The sequence below is a fragment of the Zophobas morio genome, unplaced genomic scaffold (assembly GCF_036711695.1).
Source record: "Zophobas morio isolate AGI-343-1 ecotype UQ-CSIRO unplaced genomic scaffold, CSIRO_AGI_Zmor_V1 ptg000031l, whole genome shotgun sequence".
In the NCBI taxonomy this organism is placed as follows: Eukaryota; Metazoa; Arthropoda; class Insecta; order Coleoptera; family Tenebrionidae; genus Zophobas; species Zophobas morio.
The window spans coordinates 10,501,134-10,526,972 of NW_026972136.1; the positions used below are offsets into that span (position 1 = coordinate 10,501,134).

At 33.1% G+C, this 25,839-nt stretch overlaps 2 protein-coding genes across 4 annotated transcripts in view; one reads left to right on the forward strand and one right to left on the reverse strand.

Moving 5' to 3' along the window:
- LOC135139381 (uncharacterized) lies at window positions 1-874 on the reverse strand. The gene is made up of 3 exons (XM_064069591.1): window positions 580-874; window positions 421-525; window positions 1-372 (listed from the first exon to the last, which is right to left on the reverse strand). The coding sequence occupies exons 1-3, from the start codon at window positions 729-731 to the stop codon at window positions 36-38; spliced, it is 594 nt and encodes a 197-aa protein (XP_063925661.1). The 5' UTR covers window positions 732-874; the 3' UTR covers window positions 1-35.
- Window positions 875-1,061: 187 nt separating this feature from the next.
- The window catches only part of LOC135139380 (lysophosphatidylcholine acyltransferase), a 43,387-nt gene continuing 18,609 nt past the window's right edge, over window positions 1,062-25,839 (forward strand). Inside the window, exons 1-2 of one of the 3 annotated variants that reach the window (XM_064069589.1) lie at window positions 1,062-1,356; window positions 24,010-24,155. In XM_064069589.1, the coding sequence (XP_063925659.1) occupies window positions 1,249-1,356; window positions 24,010-24,155 (254 nt within the window). In that variant the 5' untranslated portion in view covers window positions 1,062-1,248. Of the gene's footprint in view, window positions 1,357-24,009; window positions 24,156-25,839 lie in introns of those variants that run through there. The other 2 variants (XM_064069588.1, XM_064069590.1) reach the window with 2 other exon arrangements.

Consider the following 25,839-nt stretch of genomic DNA (forward strand, 5'->3'; position numbering starts at 1 on the left):
CATGTATATAAATGTTTATTACACTAAAAAAATGTCTACAAAATAGCTTTAACATTATCGACATACTGCGTAAGCGCAATCAACGCACCCACAATCCCATCGTCAAGATTAACATCAAATGATGCTTGAAGCTCCCTAATGGCTTTTTCATCGTCCAAATTAAGCGATTTGAAACGGTCGCTTATATTTTTAGCACTTCTTCCCAAAAAATTTGAGAATTCTAAACCATCCTGCAGTAATCTAGATAATGGAGGCTGAAATCCACTTCCCCTTATTAACTCGCTATTTTCTTCCCAATCCAGAGTTAAAGTCGACCGCTCGAAAGTCAAAAGCTTGTTTTTTAAATCATTGCAACTCTTACTCAACTTATTTCTGAAAATAAAAAAATACATATAAAAGAAAAAAAAAGCGGAAACGTACATCAACTCCTTTAAAACCAGGAATTCCTCTTCGATCAAGCACGATATTTGATACAGCAGCTGACTCTGCGCGTCTTCAAACTCGTCAAAAGTTTTCAAGTTGGCCCTAGAATGCACAAAATTAATAGAATTGTGAACAGTGTTTAAATTTGGCGCCTACGCTGTTACGTGACGTCGCTGTTCACACAAATTCGCCAAAGTTTGCAGCGGCTTTGCAGCGTCCTGTATTACCGACCGCCAACAACTCACGTGCACCGGCAACGCTTTGCAAAAAGTGACCAAATGCTTCTGAACTTGACCTTCTACATCCATCACACCAGAAAAAAAATCATCAAATGCACAAAACTATGGCCCGCACATTTTTTTATTTCCAAAACCTGTCGTAAATTGCATTTTGTTGCTAGCTCTGCAACCACGCTATCGCAGCAGGCGGTGACTACCAAGGCGGCAAATTTGAAATGTGTAGCCACTGTGAAACTAAAAAAAAATATTTTTTGTTTCCTACTTGAACTCTTTTTTAGTGATGCTTTTGCAGTCAATTGGTGACGAGTGTATACTTTGTTTTTGTAATTTAACACTTTTCTTCGTTTTATATTTACGGGATTCTCACTTAGATGGCGCCACTATTTTTCGTGAAGCACGCAAAAGTGAAAATATTGATCGGCTTCTTCGTCGGTCTTCGTTCTTCATTCGGTGGGTCAGTTTCACATTCGATTGGTTCTGTTTTAACATGGAAGGGATGTCATTTGTTGTCTGCATCGCGCGCGGTTTAGTTTAAAGAGTGTATAAACGACTGTTCGATTAAAATAAATTGATAACATTAGTGAAAATGAACGCCAAATTGGCTGCCGGTATATCTCATGACAGTTTAGCTGAAGAACTCTTAAATCCTTTCGTACACCGGCTGGAATTGGATACGACATACGAAAAAATCAAAGTAAGTAAGAATAATATTATTAGAAACAAATTTAAAGGGAATGATTGAGTGAGTGACTACTGAATGGTTTTCTATTTTTAAAAAGTAATTAACACGCAGTAGAAAAGGGGTGACTTGGAGGTGGAAATAAAGTGTGCATAAAACATGTGAAGCTTCACTATTTGTACACAAAAAGACTCAAAATACACTAATCAGCAGCTTAATGTTTATATTTGTTAAATAAGTATATAATTGTGCATGATTGCACATTGTTGCACAGATGTTCTAGAACCTGACTCATCCTGACACCCTTCTCACCTTATCTTTTTTTTTTTCGTGCGAAATGCATGGATGTTCGGTTCCAACAGATGTATTTTTATCGCAATTTTTACAGCTAAAAATAGAGTGTAAATCAGGAGATTGCACGTTGCCGCGAAGGAATTAAAAAGTCCTATTTTAATCTAGCGTGAAATAGCGTATTCTAATTCGAGAAGTGGCTAAATTTTCTCCCCTTTTCCGCTAATTGGTTCACAGCACAGCGAAAAAGCACTTTAGCAACGCCTTGCAAACAGTGCAATTATTTACTTTCTTTTGTAAACGCTAATTAAATTAATTTCAAATGTTTCCGCTCTTGAAATTATAATGTATACGAAATGTGCGTTATCAGCACGTGAATGTAAACATTCGGTGCATTGACACGCTAAGCATGAAATTAGGGCTTCGGTAAATAATTGGTTGGGTGGTCTTTGTCAGGAATATTTACTCTTTTTTGTTTAGTGGTTATCGATAAATTAATTAGTAAACAGTGGAAAAATAAACATAAAATTTGGAGTAAAGTCAAAAAAATTCAAAACGCAGTTGCAGTTTGGCTAAAACACCTGACGGGTTAATTTATTTTAAGAAAATTTTTGACCACCGACGTCAAAATTTTCGTGTCGAGATTTTTTTTTCTGACAATGATTTCACGATTTAAAATTTTACTTTTCGGTCCAAAAATAGGCCTGACATTTAAAAAATAAACTGAGGACGTCACGACTTTGGCAATTTCGATGAAAAAAATTCGAACTGTTTATCGATTTTGGTGAACATTTTATGGACACAATGGTTTTTTTTCGTCAATATTTGCTTGTTGGTTAAAAATTCTCCTGCGAATAAGTTATTCATTTTGACCAGGGATTTGAGCGCTGTTTAACAGTTTGTAATAATTAATAATTTAGCATAAATTTGTGATAATAAGGAAATACTATGTTTGTAGCCTTCAAAAAAAAAAGGATATTTTTTGTGCTAAACTTGAAATTATAGTAATTTGAACCAAGTTGTTGCAACAATGAACACGAAAATTTAAAAGCTTCTATTGAAAGTTATTTGAAAAAATAATACTAAAAGATTTCCTGGGTTTTAAAACTGAGGTAAATTAAAATAAAAATAATTCAATTTTAGATATAATCTTTTAGATTACGTAACTTTTTTGCTGAATTTATTTCGCCACACTGGTTTTTATGCTTATGTGTCGAACTCATGTAGACAGATAATAAAATGTTGTATTTTTTGTTCCTAAAAAATTAAGGAACATACAGAAATATAAACAACATAACATTTATTGGTATTTTACCCAATGTTTATTTAATTTTCATATTATTACGACACAATTTATGTGATTTCAGAGATCCCACTGAACATTTTTGTTTTGTTTTTCAAGTTGCGAAAAAAAATCCCCTTGTGTCTGATTTTTTAAGTAGTTTGAAAGAAACTCGGAGACTTTTTTTGTTTTGCTCTTGAAGTAGTTTGAAAGAATCTCGAGGAACTATTTTGTTTTGTTTTTTAGTAATTTGAAAGAATCTCGGAGATCACTTTTGTTTTGTTTTTTGAAGTAGTTTGAAACAATCTCGAGGACACATTTTGTTTTGTTTTTAAGTAGTTTGAAAAAATCTCGAGGAACTTTTAGTAGTTTCAAAAGATCTCAAGGACCCTCTTTGTTTTGTTTTTGAAGTAGTTTGAAAGAATCTTGGGGATTGCATGTCTTCTTTTTGAAGTAATTTGAAAGAATCTCGGAGTCCCGTGAATCCTAGAAAGTTCATACCAAGAGATCAATGAAAACACAATCAAAAACAGCCATGAATTTTTGAAAACTTGTCTGACTATTATCGTCAATTTGAAAGTTTGAGTTCAAAGCGCAACAATCAAAGACAAAAATTCATGGGCGTGTTTTTTTTTGTTGCTCTCCTGGTATTATGGTCTCCAATCTTACGATACGTATCTGGTAAGCCACATAATTTGTGATCGCAGTTGGCCGTTTCAGGAAACTCTTCATCTATATCTTTCAGGCTGTCAATTGTACCGATTAAGTATAGACTCAAAATATTGTTTCCAGAACTTCCTGTGATCAAATATTATATTGCTCACCCGACATTTTGCTATTACAATTACTGATGAAATCACAAAAGGTCGAAACTGGTCCAACTAAATAAATTATCTTGCTGTGTGTTTTTGTGTGGAGAGATGTGAAAATTTGACGTTTAAATGTCAAAAATAATCACGAACACCCACTTTACGTATCGTGGCCTTTACATTAAAAAAAGCAAACAAATATTTCCGACAATACCTAATTGTGCTGCTGAAAGCATGTTATATAAAGTAAAATTGTTTGTTTATTATTATTTTGAAGATAGGTCTGGTTATATAAACCCACCTTTAACTTCTTTGTCAAGAAGGAAAACAATCGTATGTTGAATTGAAAAGGAAGCAAAAAGGTATTTTGTTGAGGAAACGAAAGACAATTATCCATTTTCTAGTATTGATCATGACAACATTTGTATATTCTATTTTAATTGTTTAATTTTTGAAATTGATTGAAGTGTGATTTCACCGACAGGTAGCTTTATTGTATTGTTGTTTGCTATGGACATAAACGCTGGGAGAAAGTTTGAATGATTTTGTCGATATACAATGAGTTAGAGTTTTCATTTTAGAACTGAAAAAGTTCTATTAGATTTCTGAAACTATTTCTTGGAGGTTATTACGATCTTAAAGTTGTATTTGTGAAATATTATTATCATTTCTTCATTTTTGTCAAACATCATTACGAGTTTTCATTTCTGTGGCGTCTACCATTTTTATGTCATATTAGAATAATTATTGTCTAATTTGTTATAATTTAGCATGAAGTGCTCAAATTTTACCTGTTAGACTAGAAAGTAGGTACACACGAATAATTTGTGGTTACTTCTTTCAGTCAGTCACAATTCTTATGTAAATTAAACATATCGTAAAATTTGGCCCCATTTTTTTCTTAAACCACAACGTAGCCTATCGTCTTCCAAACTAAAACATGCACCTAAAATCTCTCACGACTTCCACTATTTTTATCTCTTTTTTAATGAAATTTCGATCCGACGCACATTTAAAAACCAAACCAAAACTGCGCCCGAGGTCATCCACAAAATCTTCGCCTTCAAACACAAACAAGTTAGTGGGTCAACAATTTCGTCGAAAGTACCCAATCTACTTAGATAAAATCTCGGAAGAATAAACCGTTTCCGCTTTTTCTCGCCGATCTCATGCAGATTCCCCATCTGCAAATTTCTCCAGCTATCGCTGCATTCCGTATCAGCTGTGATATAAGTTCTTCACGTATTGTTACGGTGGCGTGAGAGCAAGAGTTGTTAGTAAATAGTAAGGTACACCGCGTAATACAATGTGTGTCAGTTTAGTATGTCATTACTGCTTTCATCCTCTCCCAACTGATACACACTCGCTGCCAATGAACTCGAGGATTAGCATAGGCGTCGAAGTGAAATCCGGAGGAAGTTCCTACAAAGGGAGCTTTATTTAGCTTGAGACATGCTTTGGGTGGTGTGCTTGAAAAACAAATAAGGGGAGCGTGGAAAAGCCGGCTGCTGAAAGGGGAGCTCATGGCACGTGAACCAACGTGAAAGAAAGTTGTTTCGGTAATCCGAAGAATAGTAATTAGTTGTCCGCCTACTTAAAAAAAAAACCGTGCGTGTGTAGAAAATTTTCCCGACTTTTATTGTCGTGGAGGTTGCAATTTTTCATGAAAACTAGGTCTAGGGCAGGTTCGTATTTAGCTAAATGTTGTAGTAAACTTGCCAACAATTGTGCAGGTCGTTAGTCACTTGTAAACTTGTTTCTCTAAAACTTTATTTTAATACATTCAAGTTTCACTGTCGTCGAATATAGGTAACAAAGACTGTGTCAACGAAACGCTAAAGTTAGCTGTGGAATGAATTTTTTAATAAAACTTATCCGCATTTTTACAATTTTTTTTTATAACAGAGAAGTTAGAATAACCTAGAGCTGACCTCGTCCTTCTCGGAGTATGTACTTTCTTTCTGGTTCGCATTTTTGCTTCCTGTGCGTAAGGTAAGGAAGTATTGTAATCGAGTCCATTGGATGGCTACCTTTATTTTTTTTCGACGTTTCATGACCCCTGCGGTACGAAAAATAGCTCTTCCGTTTCCGTCTGTCTGTCTGTCATTGACCTGGCCTGACCTGACCTAATTTGACCTCGCTTAAGTTGACCTAACTTTAGGTCCATTTTATATTATGAAAAAAAAAACTTCAAAGACGAAGGAATTTCTGTTGAAATAATTTCCGCATTTTTTTTAAGAATGTGAAATCTGCGGGATCCCAACTGTCTTTTTTTTTAAGAAAGTGAAACCTTCCCGGAGGCCTCAACTGCTTTTTTAATGAAGGTGAAACCTTCTCAGGGACCCCAGCTGTCTTTTATTCTAAAAAAGATGAAACCTTCCCGAGGCCCCCAACTGGTTTTTTAAAAATATGAAACCTTCTCGGAGGCTCCAACTGTCTTGTGAAACCTTCTCGGGGACACCAACTGTTTTTTTTTATAAGAAGGTGAAACCTTCTCGGGGCCCCAACTCTTTTTTATTAAGAAGGTGAAACCTTCTCGGGGCCCCCAACTGTTTTTTTACAGACGGTGAAATCTTCTCAGGGGCCCAACTGTTTTTTTTTTTAAGAAGATGAAAGCTTCTCGGGGACACCAACTGTCAATCTTCTCAGGGGGGCAACTTTTTTTTTTTTAAGAAGATGAAATCTTCTCGGGGACACCAACTGCTTTTTATTAAGGAGGTGAAACCTTCTGGGGGCCTCCAACTGTTTTTTTTTACAGACGGTGAAATCTTCTCAAGGGCCCAACTGGTTTTTTTTTAAGAAGATGAGACCTTCTCGGGGGCCCCAACTGTCTTTTATTCTACAAAAGATTAAACCTTCTCGAAGCCCCCAACTGTTTTTTAAGAATGTGAAACCCTCTCGAGGGCCCCAACTATCCTTTTTTTAATAAAGATGAAACCTTCTCGGAGACACCAACTGTCTTTTTTATAAGAAGGCAAAACCTTCTCGGGACCCCAACTGTTTTTTATTAAAAAGGTGAAACCTTCTCGGGGGCCCCAACTCTCTTTTCTTTTAAGAAGGTAAAACCTTCGCGGGGCCCCCAACTGTTTTTTTTTACAGACGGTGAAATCTTCTCAGGGGCCCAACTGTTTTTTTTTTTTTTTTTTTTTTTTTTAAGAAAATGAAAGCTTCTCGGGGACACCAACTGTCAATCTTCTCGGGGGGCCAGCTGTTTTTTTTTTAAGAAGATGAAACCTTCTCGGCGACCCCAACTGTCTTTTATTCTAAAAAAGATTAAACCTTCTCGAGGCCCCCAAATGTTTTTTTTTAAGAATGTGAAACCCTCTCGAGGGCCCCAATTGTCTTTATTTTAATGAAGGTGAAACCTTCTCGAGGACACCAACTGTTTTTTTTTTTTAGAAGAAGGTGAAACCTTCTCAGGGGTCCCAATTCTCTTTTCTCTTAAGAAGATAAAACCTTCTCAGGGCCCCCAACTGTTTTTTCTTTTGCAGACGGTGAAATCTTCTCAGGGGCCGAACTATTTTTTTTTAAGAAGATGAAACCTTCTCGGAGACACCAGCTGTCTTTTTTATAAGAAGGCAAAACCTTCTCGGGACCCCAACTGTTTTTTATTAAAAAGGTGAGACCTTCTCGGGGGCCCCAATTCTCTTTTCTTTTAAGAAGGTAAAACCTTCTCGGGGCCCCCAACTGTTTTTTTTTTACAGACGGTGAAATCTTCTCAGGGGCCCAACTGTTTTTTTTTTTTAAGAAAATGAGAGCTTCTCGGGGACACCAACTGTCAATCTTCTCGGGGGGCCAGCTGTTTTTTTTTAAGAAGATGAAACCTTCTCGGCGACCCCAACTGTCTTTTATTCTAAAAAAGATTAAACCTTCTCGAGGCCCCCAACTGCTTTTTTAAGAATGTGAAACCCTCTCGAGGGCCCCACTGTTTTTTTAAGAATGTGAAACCCTCTCGAAGGCCCCAACTGTCTTTATTTTAATGAAGGTGAAACCTTCTCGGGGACACCAACTGCTTTTTTTTTAGAAGAAGGTGAAACCTTCTCGGGGCCCCAACTGTTTTTTATTAAGAAGATGAAACCTTCTCGGGGGTCCCAATTCTCTTTTCTCTTAAGAAGGTAAAACCTTCTAGGGGCCCCCAACTTTTTTTTACAGAAGGTGAAATCTTCTCGGGGGCCCAACTGGTTTTTTTTTAAGAAGATGAAACCTTCTCGGGGACACCAACCGCATTTTTTATAAGAAAGCAAAACCTTCTCGGGGCCCCAACTGTTATTATTAAAATGGTGAAACCTTCTCGGGGGCTCAACTGTTTTTTTAAGAAGATGAAACCTTCTCGGAGACATCAACTGTGTTTTTTTTGTTAAAAAGGTGAAACCTTCTCTGGGGGTCAAATTTGTTTTTTTTTTTAAGAATATGAAACATTCTCGAAGGCCCCAACTGTTTTTTTTATATATAGAAGATGAAACCTCCTCGGGGCCCCAGCTGCTTTGTTTTTGATAAAGTGAAACCTTCTCGGCCCCAACAGTCTTTTTTAAGGAGGTGAAACCTTCTCGGGGGTCACCACTGGCTTTATTTTTAAAGAAAGCGAAACCTTCTCGGGGCCCCAACTATTTTTTTTTTTAACAAAGTAAAACCTTTTTTTCTTACACTGTAACTTGTACTTTCTATATTGTTTTTACTCCATAGAGGTGACCATAAAAAAATAAAATTTCACAAAATCAGATTTTATAATGTTTTAAAGTAGCAGGATTTGTTTTCCGTACTTTAGGAGCGAGGGAAGTTCTGTCGAAATAACTTACAAATATTTTTTTTATTCACACATTCGCATTCCATTGTGGCATTTGCTATACTCAGCACGTTATTTTTGTATCGTATATCGTTAGTTTATGAATTGCCCCACCAACTTATTTTTCTAATGGGACTACCCATCCTTTGAAAGCACACACTCTGACCAACTGATTGTTTTTGCATTATATCATCCAAGAATAAATCTTGAAAACCTGCCAACAGCCATGAAAAGAAATTTAACAATGCAAATAGAAAGTAACAGCATAGAATACTATCTACAAAAGTTAAACCGGTTCAAAAATATTACATCAGAAATAGAAGCTACATTTTTATAATTAGTAACTATTATTACGGACTTAATCCCTGCAGATATTTACACTCTGATATCTCCAAAATTACTGATTACGTTACCGTACAGAGCCAAATTTAATAAATCAATATCAGCTAAAAACCATATGGGAAACAACAAAAGAAACGGAAAGGGAACTAATAGTCTAGTCGGTAAATCATGATGATATAAACAGCATCTTCCGGTAAACTAGGTAATAATTGAGAGAAAACTATACGCAACCATTAAAATAGCCTGCAGGAGATTGAAAGTTCTTTACATAACTTGCAAGTACGACCTCGCAGTCTTGATCTTGGAAACTATTAAAAACGAACGCCGACTCCATTAACTAAGAGATGAATGTAGAACGAACACCATTGTGTATCAGCTTACCATGTAAAGGAGCATCATCCATTAGGGGCAATGGTGTCACGTTTGAATTTGTAGAATTAAATTACAAGCTATGGTTTAAAAACAGGTCTTGCTAGTAATCTTTGCGTAATCTAAACCTCGCCTACAAACTTATGACAACCTTTTCTCAACAAACTGCATGTTTTCTTTGTGTTTTGTTACTACATTTTTATTCTTCAATCTACGTAATTGGAATTAAGGTAATAACTATATTAAATTATATACGACCATCTATAAATTCGATCGAAACCCTGTAGCCACAGTAATTGATGTTTTTTTCCTAATGTTGTGGTTTACAAGACATGAAATAATACTGCTAAAATAACATGGATTTTTTCATGTAGAGGTAAATTCAAAAGAGTAACTAAATTAAAATTACGCCTGAATTATTGAATTTGAGACGAATACACGAAAAGAGGTAAAACAATTTATTTATCCAACACTGCGTTAATTTTTTGTTAAATATCGCTCCAGTGGTTAACACGTTAAATTAAAATATCGCCCTACTTACTTACACAGTTGAAATAATTGTTTTCTTAATTGGTAAAAGTGACCTTTCACAATTAAAAATGTCGTAGTAACTAATGAGACGTCAATTCTGAACCCTTCTCTTTAATGTTGGATAAAAAACATGTATATAAAATTCTGGTACAACCACAGTACACTTTTTCCACTGGTTACACAAACAGCTATATCCGTTTTTAGGTCTATTGGATCTTCTGGATCTTCTGTATCCTAATCTAATTCCTCTAAATTTCCTAGATAATCTAAATCCTGTCCATCCTAAAAATCTTCTCGACTTTTTAGATTTTTGGTATTCATTTCCTTCATATCGTTTGCTTTTTAAGATCTTTCTCATTTTATTTTTGTATTTTTTAGATCCCTGAGACCCTGTAGAACCTTTAGCTTCTTTGCATCCTTCTAGATTTCTGTATCTTCTAAAGGCTAGCTAATCCTCTAAATTCTCTAGATAACACAGATCCTTTTCTGGAATTTTTAAATATTTTATATCCTTCACATCATTTATGTGCTTGAGATTCTTCATATTTTGTAATCCTTGAGACCCTTTAGGTTCTCTGCACACTTCTAGGTCTCTGTGTTTTCTGAAGACTAGCCAATCTAGATCCTCTAAATTCTCTAGATAAGACAGATCCTCTAAATCCTGTAAATCCTTTAAGTCTTCTAGATATTTCATATTCTTTAAATTCTTCACATCCTTTAGATCCGTGAGCTTCGCGTCTTGCAGATTCTTGAAATCTTGTACAGCCTTTAGATTCTTTGGATTTTTTAAGTCTTTTAAGTGTTCTATGTCTTATAAAGGCTTTACCTAATATAGATTCTCTAAGTTCCCTAGATAATTCAAGTCCTTAAATCGTCTACATCGTCTAAATCTTCTCCAATTTAAACACTATTTCCTTCTTATCCTTCACATCTCTTGCTTTATAAGATCCTTCATATTCTTTAGGTGCATGAGGTCCTTTATATCTTGATACCTTGATACCTTGATGCCTTGATATCCTTTAGAACTTTTACATTTTTAGGACCCGGTTTATAGAAATCGAAATTAAAGTTAATTCGCGACTAACTTTTAATTGAGGTCCGTTCCTAGGCAATGTGCATATTTTAACCAATCTCGGGCTCATATTCCATATTTTAATCCTATGTTAAATTAATCGAGGATGAAATATTTTACCGGTTTCTGTCTATTAAATCTTCACATTTACATTTATAAACGTTGGTTGGTAGGAAAGCCATAACTGTATCCTGTATATAAATTTGGTTTTTATAATTATTCTGTTCACAATTTTTTTTAAAATGTAACTATGACACTGAAATATATCATGCAAACGTCATCAACCAAATTGATTTATTTGTTAATTAATTTTTGGATTATTGGATTAAAATGAGCAGAAGCCGATAAAATCTTGAACACACTCTTTATATCCTAGGTATGTTAATAGCTATAATTTGCTATTCTATAAACCAGCCCTTAATCTTTGAATCCTTCTGGGTCTTCTATGCCCTGTTAAGACTTTAACTAATCTAAATCCTCTAGATCGTTTAAATCTACTAGAATTTTTTAATATTTTATATCCTTCATATTTTTCACATTCTTTGTTTTTTAAGATCGTTAATGTTTTCTGGGTCCCTGCGACCCTTAACTTTTTTTATATCCTTGAAATCCTTCATATCTTTTAGATCCCTAAGACACCGTAGATTCTTGAGGATAGTGTAGACATTTTAGATCGTTAGGTTGTTTGGATCCTTCTAGATTTGTGTCTTCTGAAGACTACCTGATCTGGATGGTCTAAATTTTCTAGATAAGGCAAAAATTCTCTGCCTCTTTTAAATCTTCTACACAGTTTGTAGATTCTTCAACCTGTAAAGCTTTTAGATTTTCTAGGTCTTTTATATCCCCCTGGGTCCTTTATATCCTCTAATGATTTTAGTTAGTCTAGGTCCTCTAAATTTTCTAGATAATCCAAATCCTTATATCCTCTAAATCGTTTAAATGTTCTCGAATTTTTAATATTTTACATCCTTCATGAAAAGGATCTTTTTTAGATCCTTCATTTTTTAGCTACCTGAGACCCTGTAGATCTCTTAGGATCGTGTAGACCTTTAGACCCTCTAGGTTTTTGGATCCTTCTAGATCATCTGTGAGCTCTAAAGATTATCAAATAAATATCCTTTAAATCCTGTAGATCGATTAAATCTTCTAGACATTTTAGATTTTTTTAAATCTTTACATCTTGTAGATTCTTGAGGTCCTGTAGAGCCTTTAGAATCTTTGGGTTTTTTTAGACCTTCCTTCATCCTCTATGATGTGTAAAGACTTTAGCTAATCTAGATCCTCTAAATTCCCTAGGAAACCCAAATTCTTCAATCCTCTAAATCGTCTAAATTTTCGCGAATTTTTTAATATTTTATATCCTCTATATCCTTCACATCCTTTCTTTTTTGAATCCTCCAAGTTTTTAGGTCCCGGAGATCCTTCATATTTTTTAGATCCCTGAACCCCTGTAAAGCTTTTAAAAATGCCGGAGATTCTTTACATCCTTTAGCTTCTTTGAATCCTTTTAGGTCCTCTATAAGCTCTGAAGATTAGCTAATGAAGATCTTCTAAATCTTGCCAATGCTCTATATCTTCTAGATATTTTATAATCTTTAAATTCTTCACATCCTTAAGATCTATGGGTTCTTTCACATCTTGTGAATTTTTGAGATCTTATAGAGCCTTTAGTTTCTTTATTTGGGTTTTTTTAAATACTTCTAAGTCCTCTATGTTTTCTGAGGAGTAGCTAATGAAGATCCTCTAAATCCTATAGATCCTGCAGGTCTTTGAGACATTTAAGATGTTTAAATCGTTGACTTATTTTAAATGCATGATGTCCTTCACATCTTGCACATCCTCAATATCCTGTAGACCCTTAAAATTTTATGATCTTGTAAGTCCTTCTAGGTCCTCTGTGCCCTGTAAAGACTTTAGCTAATTTAAATCCTCTAAATCTTAGACTATTTGAATATTTTATATCTTTCATATCCTTCACATCCTTGGCTTTTTGAGATCCATCACGTTTTCTAGATCCCTCAGATCCTTCACATTTTTTATATCCTTGAGATCCTTCACATTTTTTAGATCCCTGAGACATTGTAGATCGTTTAAGATATCGACACTTTAGATCCTTTAGGATCTTCCAACCCTTCTAGATTTATGTGTCTTCTGAAGGCTAGCTAATCTAGATACTCTAAATTGCCTAGATAGGGCAAATCCTCTAAATGCTTCAGATCTTTTAAATCTTCTAGACGAACTCCTTCACTTCTTGTAGATTCTTGAGATCCTGTGGAGTCTTTAGATTCTTTGGGGTTTTTTACATCTTTTTAGGTCCTCGAAGTCCTGAAAAGCTTTGTAGATCGTGTAGGTTCTTCAGATCCTTCTAGATCTCTGTATCTTCTGAAGGCTAGCTATTATACATCCTGTAAATTCTTGGAATCTTCTAAGCATTTTGGATTGTTTCAATTCTTCACATCAGATCTTTTTAGATTCTTTATGACCTCTAGACCCTTTGAATCTGCTAGATTTCTTAAATATAATTAAATATTTTTCTCTTGTTAGACGTCATGCACTCAATAAATTAATTTACGTCGCTAAAATAGGTGCTAACATAGTATAATTTAAGTACAATTTAAATTTTCCATACTGTGATAAATTTATTGGAACAGGTTAATTTTATAATAACATAATTATTATCCTAAACAAAGTATAATTGTCTTTTATTGGGATGCTCATTATAGGTGTGCAGCACAGGTTTTTTGTATAGGTTTTTTCGTACATACATACATATTATATAACAAACAAGAGTAATAATTTCTCTAGTTACGGCTTTAATATAAATAATATTTTACTTTTAAACAGAAGACGTAACTCTTACAGTCGTTAATTAGTTGCTTATTGTTTATATTTTGCAATTGCGTAAAATGCCAAAATAATCCAGGAAACAATTTGGTAAAATAATTTTCTTCACGAAAGAACAGGTATCACATTTTTAATTCATGAGACCGAGAGAAAATTCAAACGTAAGCCCACGCTCTCTCCTGTCTCATGTAAACACGCGGTTCCTCAAAGATTACAGTTAATTTTAGGTTGAACAATTTCACCACATATTTTGTGCAATGTGAGTACTGCAACATACACATTGACCTTTAATGAGTCTAATATACGAGTAAATAATTTTTTATAACCAACCACGATCTTAATTTTTCTTTTTGTAAGCTGCCACCTGTCAAAGTTTTTCCCATACAAATTTAATTAGCGAGAAATTTTGACAAAAAAATTATGCTTTGCAGCGTGTATTAAGAGTTACTTAATAAAGTAACACTGAAACGTACTTTTCCTTAAAAGCGATCGTAACAAAAGTGTACACAACATTTCTTGCGACATATTGCAGAATTCATTTGAATGCAATAATTATAAACACACATGTTTTGTTTCACATTTCCTCCAGAAGTGATAACCAGTTAATACACAATCAGTGAAATTACATAAACTGTCTACCAAGTCAAGCTTGTTAATTGATTTCAATTTCCCTTAAACACGAACATCCTCCCTCAAGGATCATTAAACGTGAAAAGAACAAAGAGTTTAATGAAGACATTAAAAATCAAGTGCATAAGTACATTTTTATTGCATTGAATTCGCGAAATGCATCGGCGCGGCTTGAATAACGATGTACGAAGTATTTCAGCACTTAATAATGATGCATCGTTAAATTATAAATGAGCCAGAAAAACGCTATCATTTCGTAAATCACCATAATTTGGCCCGTTATTCTTTAAGTGGAATACCGCCCGCCTGAAAAGTGAAAGCCTCAGTGAAATGTATAGCGCGTATACACGACATGTTAAAATTTATGAGATCAGCTAACAAGTTTTAATTGTTTCAAATTTCGACGAGTATTTAGTTCCGTTAAATGCCAAGGTAGCGCAAAGTGTAATATTCAAATAACCGCAATCCTCATTATTATGCTATTAAACACAAGTGTCAAGCTTAATCAATTAAATTTTCTCAGAGAAATGGTAAATATTTACATTGCATTTGAGTGTTAGCTAATTGTTTGAACTACTGCACTTAACTGTTGTTAGTGGAAAAGAAAGTCGCATCCGTATTGACTGCTTTGTGGAGACGTAACATGGCATTAATTAACTAATTAATATAATAATAGGTAAAAGCCTACATTTTGAGTTTCTTTATGTAAAAAATTGGAAGGCTTGCAAAATTTTTTGCCTACGAAATTGTGTCGAAACTGGAATTTAGTGCGTAACGGCGTACGTATAAAAAAGACGTTATGTGTGCAAATAATACGGTTAATTTTTAAACACATTCTATGTTGTCATTGTAAATATTGCATTAGGCAAATGTGACTGGCAAACTAGCTTCAGAAATCTAAATATTTGTTTTTTGCTAAAATTATTGAAAGTATGTCTACTTTTGACCAATTAATCGTGTTTTTCTACTTTCTATTAAATAAAAAAATAATATTTCGTTTTTTTAGCAGTGGCCAATTTCACTTCCCTAAATCTAATCAACTATTTTTTTTTTTTTTCATTTGAATGTGCAATAAACTAGATCTTTTTTTACTTTAATGGGCGAGTCACATTTTTTCTAAAAATTTTTTGTACGACTGTGTACATTTCTAGCTTTCTTGAATAATTTTTTAATTTTTTACCTGGGCTAGGTCTCATAAAAAAAATCTTCTTCGCTAAAGTTCCAGTGAGACCATGAAATTGGCAATTATCTATTGTGTTATAGCAACATAGTGTTAAATAAAATCGCTGATGCACGATTGAGCATTTCTTGTAATCTGCACAAACTTAATAACGTCTAAATTTTCGGTATATGTTAGAGGTTTATTAAATTTAATACCATTTGACATCCTCAAAAATCATACCATTAAATTTTTCATTCAAGTTATTTGTGGAGGACTCCGGACTTTAAAACAAAATTATGACGTTTCATAAAAATTAAAACCAAAATATTTGTGTTCGTATTCGAACGTGATTTCTTAATTGGTGGAAAATAAAAATTTTCACTTTTAAGCATTTCTACGCAAAAGAAATATGTATTGTAATTTCCTGTTCCATCTGTCCATCAAACGTCGTGCGTTGGACACATTAGAAAATAATCTAAAAAACTAACGCACCTGTTGCTTCGAAATTTAATAGTAGTTTCCTAATGTCATACAGTGGTAAAACGTTAGTGAAATTTGCCTGCGTTTTTTATTATTATGTTACTTATTTAATGCTATTTAGAGATACAGAACGTTAACTGAAATTTATTTATTTGTCTCCCAAGAAGTTTTTTTATCACAAAATATTATTAAATAAATATAATGAATGGTAGTTAAATTTCAATATACTGAAAAATTTACTCGCATAATAATAATTGTAGAAGTAGTACCGAGAGAGCAACAAAAAACACGATCAAAGAGAGCTATGATTTTTTGAAAGATTGTCGTTGATCGTTGCATTTTCAATTCACTTTGTTATTGTCCTATCGGTAGTATTAATAAATTTATACTTTGGTTTTGAATACATAGGTTCACATATACACAATACACATATATTTAGTACAGGTGTCTCAATGATCTGATACCGAAAGATTATGTTTATGTATTTAAAATAGATACAAACAAAAATGTTGTTTTGTTAAATGAAACAGCCTATATAAACGAAAAAATTCAGGAGTATTTATATTTTTATTGAAAAAAGGTGATATTTAGAAATCCAAACCTCCACCATTTATAAATCTGGTAGTTCGAATTTGTGTACAAAACTCTCTAGCTTGCTTTAACGTACGTACAAAAAAATGCTCTAAAGTTATTTTAGACAAAACTTCCCTCGCCTCTTATACAAGGTGACTGCGAAATACATGCAAAAAAAAAAATGGGGAATAGCTCACAATATGATTATGTCACTGGGTAAAATTCACGGTCCTAAGTAGTAGCAGTGTCTAGAAAAAATTATTTGAAATTCAATGTAAATTGTTGTACGCGCCGCTGGACTGTTTTGTGACCTACATAATTACTACAATGAATGGAACAGAGTGAGTCGGTTAAAGAACCAAAAAAGTTACTTTATCAGGCACTTTTTTAATCGCAACGTGAAAAACACGAAAAGGGCCAGTTAGCATCGAGCGGTCGGTGAAATCGGTTTATGGTGCAGTTTTCCCATGCAGATTGTGTCGATATGGTAATGGGTGCATCAGTGGTACAGCATCTCCGAGATCATGGTACCTTCAACCTCAAACTCACGATCGTGGCCGTGATAGGACAGAAAGAAGAAGTTGGATTTTCACAGCTTGTAGTGCATCCTACATTAAAAGAATACGGCCACATCCATACCATGTTGACAAAGTACAGGGTTTGGAGCCCGCTGATTGTCCACCTTGTGTAACTCACTTTTTGTCCGATGGAACTCCACGTAGTCGTCAACAAGTACGATTTCAAGAGACGGTTTTCGATAAATGTGTATCAGTTGGATGAAACAGTTCGTTTGTGGAAATCAACAGTGTCCAGAAATTATCGAAGAGCTTCAACAAGTGAAAGTGACACCCGCTACTCCGGTGTTTTTTTACCTATCAACAAACCTCTTGCGACGCTCTGACGCCTGTATTGCTAGTCAAGGACAACATTTTCAACATTTCTTGTAAAAAGGTAGTAGCATTCTAAGTTGCTCTTATTTCTGTTCCAATAAACAACGTAAAATCGTTGTGACAAGGACCAAACATCCGTCAGAATCAAAATTACCAAAAAACTTTCACACTGACCTTTAACGATGAATGAGTAAATGAATGAACGAATGATAAGCAGCAAAAAGTCGGTTTTACTTTTAATTGAAACTGAAAGTGTTTAGGTCGTTTTTATTCAAACGTTTTTCCAACTCTGTTTACAAGGTGGCTCAGTGCCTTCGTATCGAGGGTGGTTCATGGGGGTTTTGCCCCATTCGATTTTTAATTTCTTTTTTCTATATTTCGGCTCTACTAGGGTGGGGGATGCCGTGGTTAAAATATTTGCACTTATTTCGCAGTCACCCTGTATTATACAATCGAGCAAATCCAGTTTTTTTTGAAAAATTACAAAATTTTAATTCAAAAAATTTTATTTATTTTATAAGTAAAAATACATAGATAATACCAGGCACAATGTAAGAAAAACCTTCGATAACGATGGGATTCGAACCCACACGAGCGGCAGAGAACGAATCCGAAACCCGCTACTTATCCACGAAGCCACAAGATATCAAAAAAAATTGTAAAGTAATTTTGATAAAATTCAAGGCGGATGCATGAACCACGAGTACAGGAGTATATTATTTTAAAAAAGTTAGATGACTTTTACTGTGCTAAATAATAAGCGGACGTTACTATATTGTTAGTGGGAGTGATTAGACAACTTTTGGTTAACGTTTTACCATCAACACGGTACTCTTAAAATGCGTATAAAATTTCACGACAACCGGGTCAGTAGTTTCGGAGATTATCTCTTTAATAAAAATCGACAAAACGTCAAAAAAACAGAGTTAAACATATTTATTTATACAGGGTGTTTCTTTTATTTGATACAACTCTTGTGACTTTTTTATTCTTAAAGGTAAACCTGTAGTTCTCTGAGTAAATTTGTATTATTTTAAAAGATCTATCTGATGGCAACCTCACATTTGTATTATCACTTCCGGTAGAACCGGAAATGACGTCAACTTTATTTGTTTTTAATGGAACACTTGGTATATTTTTTCATAAATGGAAAGATTGATTTTTTCTTAAAATCAAAAGCAGCCAATATTCTAAAATCAATACTTAAAAAGTTATTCAATAAAATAACCGAAAAATTTATATTTATTGATGACAATCTAGTGATACAAATTTGCTCAAAGAACGTGTTTATCTTTAAAAATAAAAAAGTTACAGGGGTTTTGTTAAATAAAAGAACACGTAATATATAGACTGATTAAATATGAAAACTTTTCATGTTTTCAACACTTTGTGTTTTAAAACATTTTTCTGAAATTTTCTCTTTGTTTTGCTACGAGTTTGTTGGGGTTTATGCTAAAAATAATTCCAAAAACCTAATTAAATTTATAACTTACATATACAAAAAACACGACTATTTTTTTTGTGTGGCTCTCGTGTAAAAATATGTTAGCTTATCATGTTTTAAGACCCTCCTCCAAAGGACAGCTCAAAAAAAATTTAAGAGGTCGCTCCAAATTTTCAAAAAGTTCCCAAATCGTCAACAATTGATTACCTTTTTGTTTAATTTTTGTTTTTCTCGTTACGGTAATATTTTATAGATGAAAAAAAAAAGTTTCCCAAGTTTTTAGCTCAAAATATTAATTGTTAAATATTAGATGTTTTCGAGCGGCTTTTTAAAATTTATATTAAACTTCAATGAATGTTTACCTTTTAATTAGTGAGATAATCAGTGAAAATACACCACGAGATGAAAAAAAAATCAAACACAATGCTGGAAATATAATTTTTTAATAATTCGATATTTTTATGTAAACAATTACAACATTTTAACGACATTTTGACAACATTTTTACAACATTTTTACAACATTTAAATAAACTTTGTTATGAATTCAGAAAACAAATTGTGAATTTATACAATTTTAAAGCTTATAGTCGCTCGAAAACATCTAAGGCAATGCTTTTGTAAATTAAAAAAAATTATGAGCGACCTTTAAAAATTAATATTTTGAGCCAAAAATTTGGGAAACTTACTTTTTTCGTGTATAAAATATTACCTTAACGAGAAAAACAAACTTAAACAAAAAAAAAACAATTTTTGACGATTTGGGAAATTTGTAAAAATTTGGAGCGACCTCTTAAAAACCTTTTTTGAGCTGTCCTTGGGAGGAGGGTTTTAAAAAATGATAAACTCACTTATTTTCACACGAGACGCAAAAAAAAATAGTCGGTTTTTTGGCGCCACCATAATATACAGGGTGATCAAAACATGGAGCACTAACTCAATGGCATATTATAAGTTCACAAGCCTAAAAAAATCGAGAAAAATTTGAAAAAAAAAATTTTCGCTCTACGTCAAAATTGTTCCAAGTTCCAAGAAAAACATAAATGTGACAATTATTTATTATTTAGGAGTATTACATAAAAAAATTAACCTTTTTCAACCCTAAAATGTTTGAATTTGAGAAGACATTCCACAATTTCTTTACAAAATAACAACCCTTAAGTATCTTTCAATCTTACGTATATTTGTAGGCAGAAAATTCCTTGAAATATTAGAATTCCTAAAAATCCTACAAATTTCCGAAGTTCTAAAAATATGAGAAATCCGATAATCCCAAAAGCACTAGGTGCCATAAAGAATATAGAGATTATACATATCCCAAGAATTCTAAAGCTCAAAGTTTTTGAAATTCCTGAAATTGTGAAAAAACTTACATGCGTAGATCCTCGAGAATTTTAGAGTTTTCAAAAATTCCAGGTATTCACAGATTCTACTAATAGGAAAGATTGCCGCGGGATGGAAATTTTAGAGATTCCGATATTTAAAGGTTATAAATGGCCCAAGGTTCCAGAAAATCCAGGAATTCGAGACATTTAAAATTTCCAAGGTCCTGCAGATCCTAGTGATTGTAGTATTCATTGGTCATAGAAGGTCTAAAGGTTTAGTAGATCTTAAAAACCCAACAAACTTTCGACATTTAAAAAATTCTAGAAATCCTTTACCATCAGAGCTCGCAGAGGCATTACATACGATACAGAGTATATTCTTGAGATTATAAATATTCCAAGAATATTATAGGGTATTTGTAGATTTTAGGCTTTTTAAAGTTTCCAAAGTTGTTTTAAAACCACTAAATATTTTAGAGATACAACAAAATCCAAAACCTTTTGAGATTATTGACATTCTAGAAAATTTAGTAGCGATTCTAAATTTACTGCGTTGAAATTTCCGAGATTCTGAAGATGTCAACAATGCTAGAACCATAGAGGTTTCCATAACATTAGATCCCAGAAAAATCGTAGAGATTATACATATTCCAGGGATACTAGTTATACATTCCAAGGAAATTGTAGATTCCAGCGATTTCAGTGTTTCCATATGTAATTTAAATGCGTAAAATATTCCATAGATGATAGAAGTTTAAAACTTTTTGAGAGTTATAAAATTCTTGAAATAACTAATACCTTTCTAAGAATTATAGTGATTCCAAAAATTCCAGGTATTCAAAGCTTCTACGGGTTTGAGAGGGTATAGAATCTGCAGCGACATAAAAATTATATAAATTGAGAACTTGCATAAATATTTAAGATCCTTGAAACCTAGGGTCTGAGGGACTTTAGAATCCAAAAATTCTAGAGATTGTAGATAAAATTTATATGAATTTTTGACGTTTTAAAAATCTTAGAAATATTTAAATCTCAGAGATCACGGAGACACTAAATACGGTAGAGAATCTAAAGATCATAAATATTCCGAGGATATTCCAGTTAATTTATAGATTTCACGGATTTTAAAATTTTCAATGATGCAACATGTTCTAAACTAAATATTGTAGAGAAAATCCAAAACCTTTTGACATTCCTAAGGTTCTCAAGATAATTGAGATTGTATAGAATTTAAAAATATAAGGGACTCTAAATTTATTACATTGAAGTTATCATTACAAAATATTACTGTCCTCCAGACAATAGGCAATTTTTTTCTTTTGTCTAAAAATTTCAGGAAATATAGCATCTGACCAGAAAAACAGGCATCCGTAATAAATTAAGCAGTGATTATTTATTTCTTTACTTTTTTTTAATTAAAAAAAATATAAAATGCGTATTATGACCTTTTAAAACACTAAATTTCTTCATTTTTTATCGACGTTTCATAACTTCTAGAGTACTAAAAAATAGGTCCCCGTTTTTGACTCCATGGATTTTATTAGATCTCTCCAAAATTATTGGACTGATTGTTGTAAAGTTTGACTTGCGTTTTGGAAATCTTGTGCAGAAGGTAAAACGCCAAACAAAATTATGGCTCACCCCCACCAACAATTTGATGACGCCTCCTAGAAATTTTGCATAATAAATGTTATTTCAATTTTATAAAACAACATACTTCTGAACTTTCTTTTTACTTGCAGGGGTTGCCATAAAAAATAAATTCGCTAAATCAAACTTAGTAGGAGCTGTACTTGTTGGTTTTGGGTCGAGGCTTCCTTCTGCTTAATGTCTTATTAGACCAGTTTTTTTATTTTAAGAACAGGTGCAACAAAACATTAATAAAAAATATTCGAGTAAACATTATAAAGATAAATAACACTAATTAAGTATATAGCAATATAAATGAAAATAAATTCTCTTTATTGTTCAAACATGACACGGAATCGCATACTTGAGAATGTGTGTTAACATACGTGAGAAACGAAAATTACAGTAACTAAACAGAATACAAAGTGCTGTCAAAGACTGAATAAACACAGTTAAAACCCATAACTTTTGATTTTTCGTGATACTTTCAGAGTTTTAACAAATAATAACTGAAAAACTAAACAAAATTTAAAAAAATCGGATCTGTTTCCGCATACATCAAAATCCAAATACAACGTAAATAATTAATGAAATCTTACAAGACTCGGTGCTGAGACCCCTACTATTCTTAATATTTTGTAACGACATTCCTCACGATGTACAGGAAAATGGATAGTGTTCTTTGTTGTAAACTCAACTATTTGCAATAAAAGCAAGAACTGAAGAAGTAATAAGCAAGTGAGAGAGCGCGGTCAAAGGCATCAGACTGACGCTGCAATAACAGGTTAATACTGAATGAGAGGAAAAGCACCGACCTGTTGTACGCTTTAAAAATGTTACAGATCGTCATCAACTTCCTAGTTTAGTGCCGTAACAGATCTAAGTTCTGATTTAGTCAAGAAATAATTAAAACTATCTTTCAGTCAAAATTTTAAGAAAAGTCAAAATATTCCCGTTCAAACTTTTACTTATTATATTCACCTGATGGTGACCTACACAGCTGCTTTAAACGGGTATAAAAAGGTGCTGCGTTCGCCAAATAAATTATGTTAATCGTTCAGTCAAAAAAAGAATGCATTTCTAAATTTTACTATAATAATTTTTTCAAATTAAAACCTCTCACACCTTGAAACATATTTGGCGTTGAATGTTCACCGTACAATTTTGAAATATCATCTTTCTAAATAAATAAAATTCACGGACACGATGCCAAGCCAGCGGTGGCGAATTGATTTCAATGAAACGGAACAAATCATTCATCGAGTTTGAGTTCACAGAACCTCGAGATTCTACCATGGTTTTTTTTGTAGTGTTACGTACACTTACGCACAATTACAGAATCCAAGAGATTACACTTTCAAGCAAAAAAAAGACGCCTGTCCGGATTTAGACTCGCGAAAGTAGCATTACTTTTCCCAATTTACATAAATAAAGAGTGGATGTTATAACAGGCATAGTTTTATAACTGCTCAGCATTTCCGTAACATTTCGAAACACATTACACCGCCCGAAGGCGTTTTTCGGTGATACTATTTTATTAAACAGGAACCAGGTGCCGTTCTAAAATGCGATTGTCTTGAGTGGATAGATGCTCAAGTTCCGTTACGAAACTTTCTTTCCATAGGCCTTGACCTCCATCATATGAGCAGGAATCGATATGATAATCTGTTTTCTATAATCTCGTAACAAAGACAAAGATGCAAATTATGTGCGTCGACACGCTTTCAATCACTGTGGCTTTGTTCGTGATGATGCCACTCAAAGGACGAAACATGGTGGGTGTAGATTTATAATTACGCTAACTAAATAATTAGCAAGATTAAGCTTTAACTAGACATTGTTAGTAGGTACTTTTTACTCGGATTAAAAAAATAGTAATAAGTACATACAACAAAAATATTGTGACAGTATGTTCCTTTTACTTGTTTTTGCCCCACTCTTAAATCCGTCACTGCAACATATTATTATTTATCATTACCGCTGCCGAAATAGACCCGGTAAAAAATGACCACATTCTGGCCACTAGTTAACCCACTAAATTTCTCCAGCTCTCGCTGGAAAAAAATGCATGTGTGCCACTTTTTTAACACCAAAGTTGCAAATTGTAATGGAATCTGGGTCTCTAATTAACACAAATTCATATTTTTACGCATTTTTTGATAATCGAGATTTTATCGAAGCGACTAATTATATCCTGTTTCTTTTTTTTCCAGACCGCAGTTTTGACGGTAGTTTTGTTACCCATTCGAGTTTCCATTATCTGCATTTTCCTGATCACGGGCTGGTTGCTGGCCTGTGTGGGCCTGTTTGGGCTGACAGAGGAGGATCTAAGGGCCCAACCCTTATCGGGATGGAGAAGGTAAATGTTTACTTGACCCGCTGCACATAGCTTATGGGACAAAAAATAAATCGCGAGTTTCACTAACTGTTAGTTTAATTGGAGAAATCCAATGTATTGTTAAATTCTAAGTCGATGATAGCGCTCAATTCGAATTGTACATTACGGTTTTTTTTCAAATTTTAATGAAACCGGATTTTCAAAAGTGCATGCTGTGTACAAACAATAATGCTTTATGCATGAGAAAGTAAAGAAAGGTGTTTTGGGGCTGCATGTTAATAAATAAATTAATTGAATTAATTTTAGTTGACAAAAATTGTAAATAATTATGAAAGCTGGCTGTTGGGAGATAATGACACGAGAAGTTCGTTAGTCATAAAGGTTAAGACTCTTTAAAAATATGTAAGTGGGAACAAATTTGAATAAAAAACACGAATGTGCAAACAGACATTTTTATCGTCTTATTACTAGTCGCATGTTCATCTAACCCTGAAAACGTGTTAAACAAATTAGGAATCTTTTGCATTCTTGCTACTTTCTTGTTTCAATGGTTAATAGTCGAACGATTGTTTGGTTTTAATGAACTCGATAAAAATGTATATTGTGCATCTGCTGCTGTTCTACATTCAAAAAAACAAATATTTATTTCATATGTTAAACTTTTTATGAAATGTTTTCTAGCTTTTCCGGTTTAAATCTGCATAGTAATTATGCACGTGAAATTATATGTGCAATAAATAAAATTTATTTCTTTTAGTATAGGTTTTTATCGTTAAGTAGCGATATGGCAAACGACACGCAAATTATATTGATTTGTACATTACCAAGTATAATTTTTAATACTTTGTACGTACTTCACTTCAACCAAAAAATATTTTTAGTGAACTTTATACTATATTTTTTTATGATTGTTGTAAAAATGTTCGTTTTTACTTCCCGAACTTTCATGTTTTGTCGAAGTTTCATGGCCCCTAGAGTATGAAAAATAGGTCTTACATTTCTGTCCGTCTGTCGTCTGTGTTGTGTAAATTTTTATACGTATTTTAAGAATATCATGTTTTTATTTGATACAACCTCTACAACTTTTTTATTTTTAATGATAAACCTTATTATTATCATTTCCGGTGCAACCTGAAATGACACCAACTTCTTTCTTTTTTAATGGAACACTCGGTATATTTTTTGATAGCTATTTGGAAAGTTTGCGTCTTTTACACAAACAATCATAGAAAACCAATATTCTAAAATCAATAATTAAAAAGATTTTTAGTAAATTAAGTCAAAAATTATGTATCCAATTCAAATCTAGCTGCTTGAAACATAAGTGTTTGATACGTTAGTTCGACATTTTAGGAGTTTTAATGTTGTAATGAGCCAAAATAATAACGCACTTGCCAAAGGTTCAACGAATTATACCCAAACAAGAAAAAATTGTTTCGGATATTTTTGAAACAAGTTTTGATATTATAATAGAGATCAGTTTAAAGTCAAGACAAGATTCGCAAATATTACTGAAGATGTTACCAGTTTTAAATTCAATTTTTCGATTTTTAAGTTTCTCGACTTGCTATTTTTTGAGTTTTCAGTTCTAATTTGTTGATTTTTACTTTTGAATTTTTCAATTTTTCGACTTCCAATTTTTCGGTTTTACAATTTTTCGTGTTTGGAATCTTTCAATTTTTAGATATTTTAATTTTCAGTTTTT

What these genes read in the sequence shown, in the direction of transcription:
- LOC135139381 (XM_064069591.1), bottom strand. Translation starts at nt 731, where the DNA reads ATGGATGTAGAAGGTCAAGTTCAGAAGCATTTGGTCACTTTTTGCAAA. An exon ending in CAGCGACGTCACGTAACAGC is followed by an intron (nt 526 to 579) that starts GTAGGCGCCAAA and finishes TGTGCATTCTAG; the next exon opens with GGCCAACTTGAAAACTTTTG. An exon ending in CTGGTTTTAAAGGAGTTGAT is followed by an intron (nt 373 to 420) that starts GTACGTTTCCGC and finishes TTTTATTTTCAG; the next exon opens with AAATAAGTTGAGTAAGAGTT.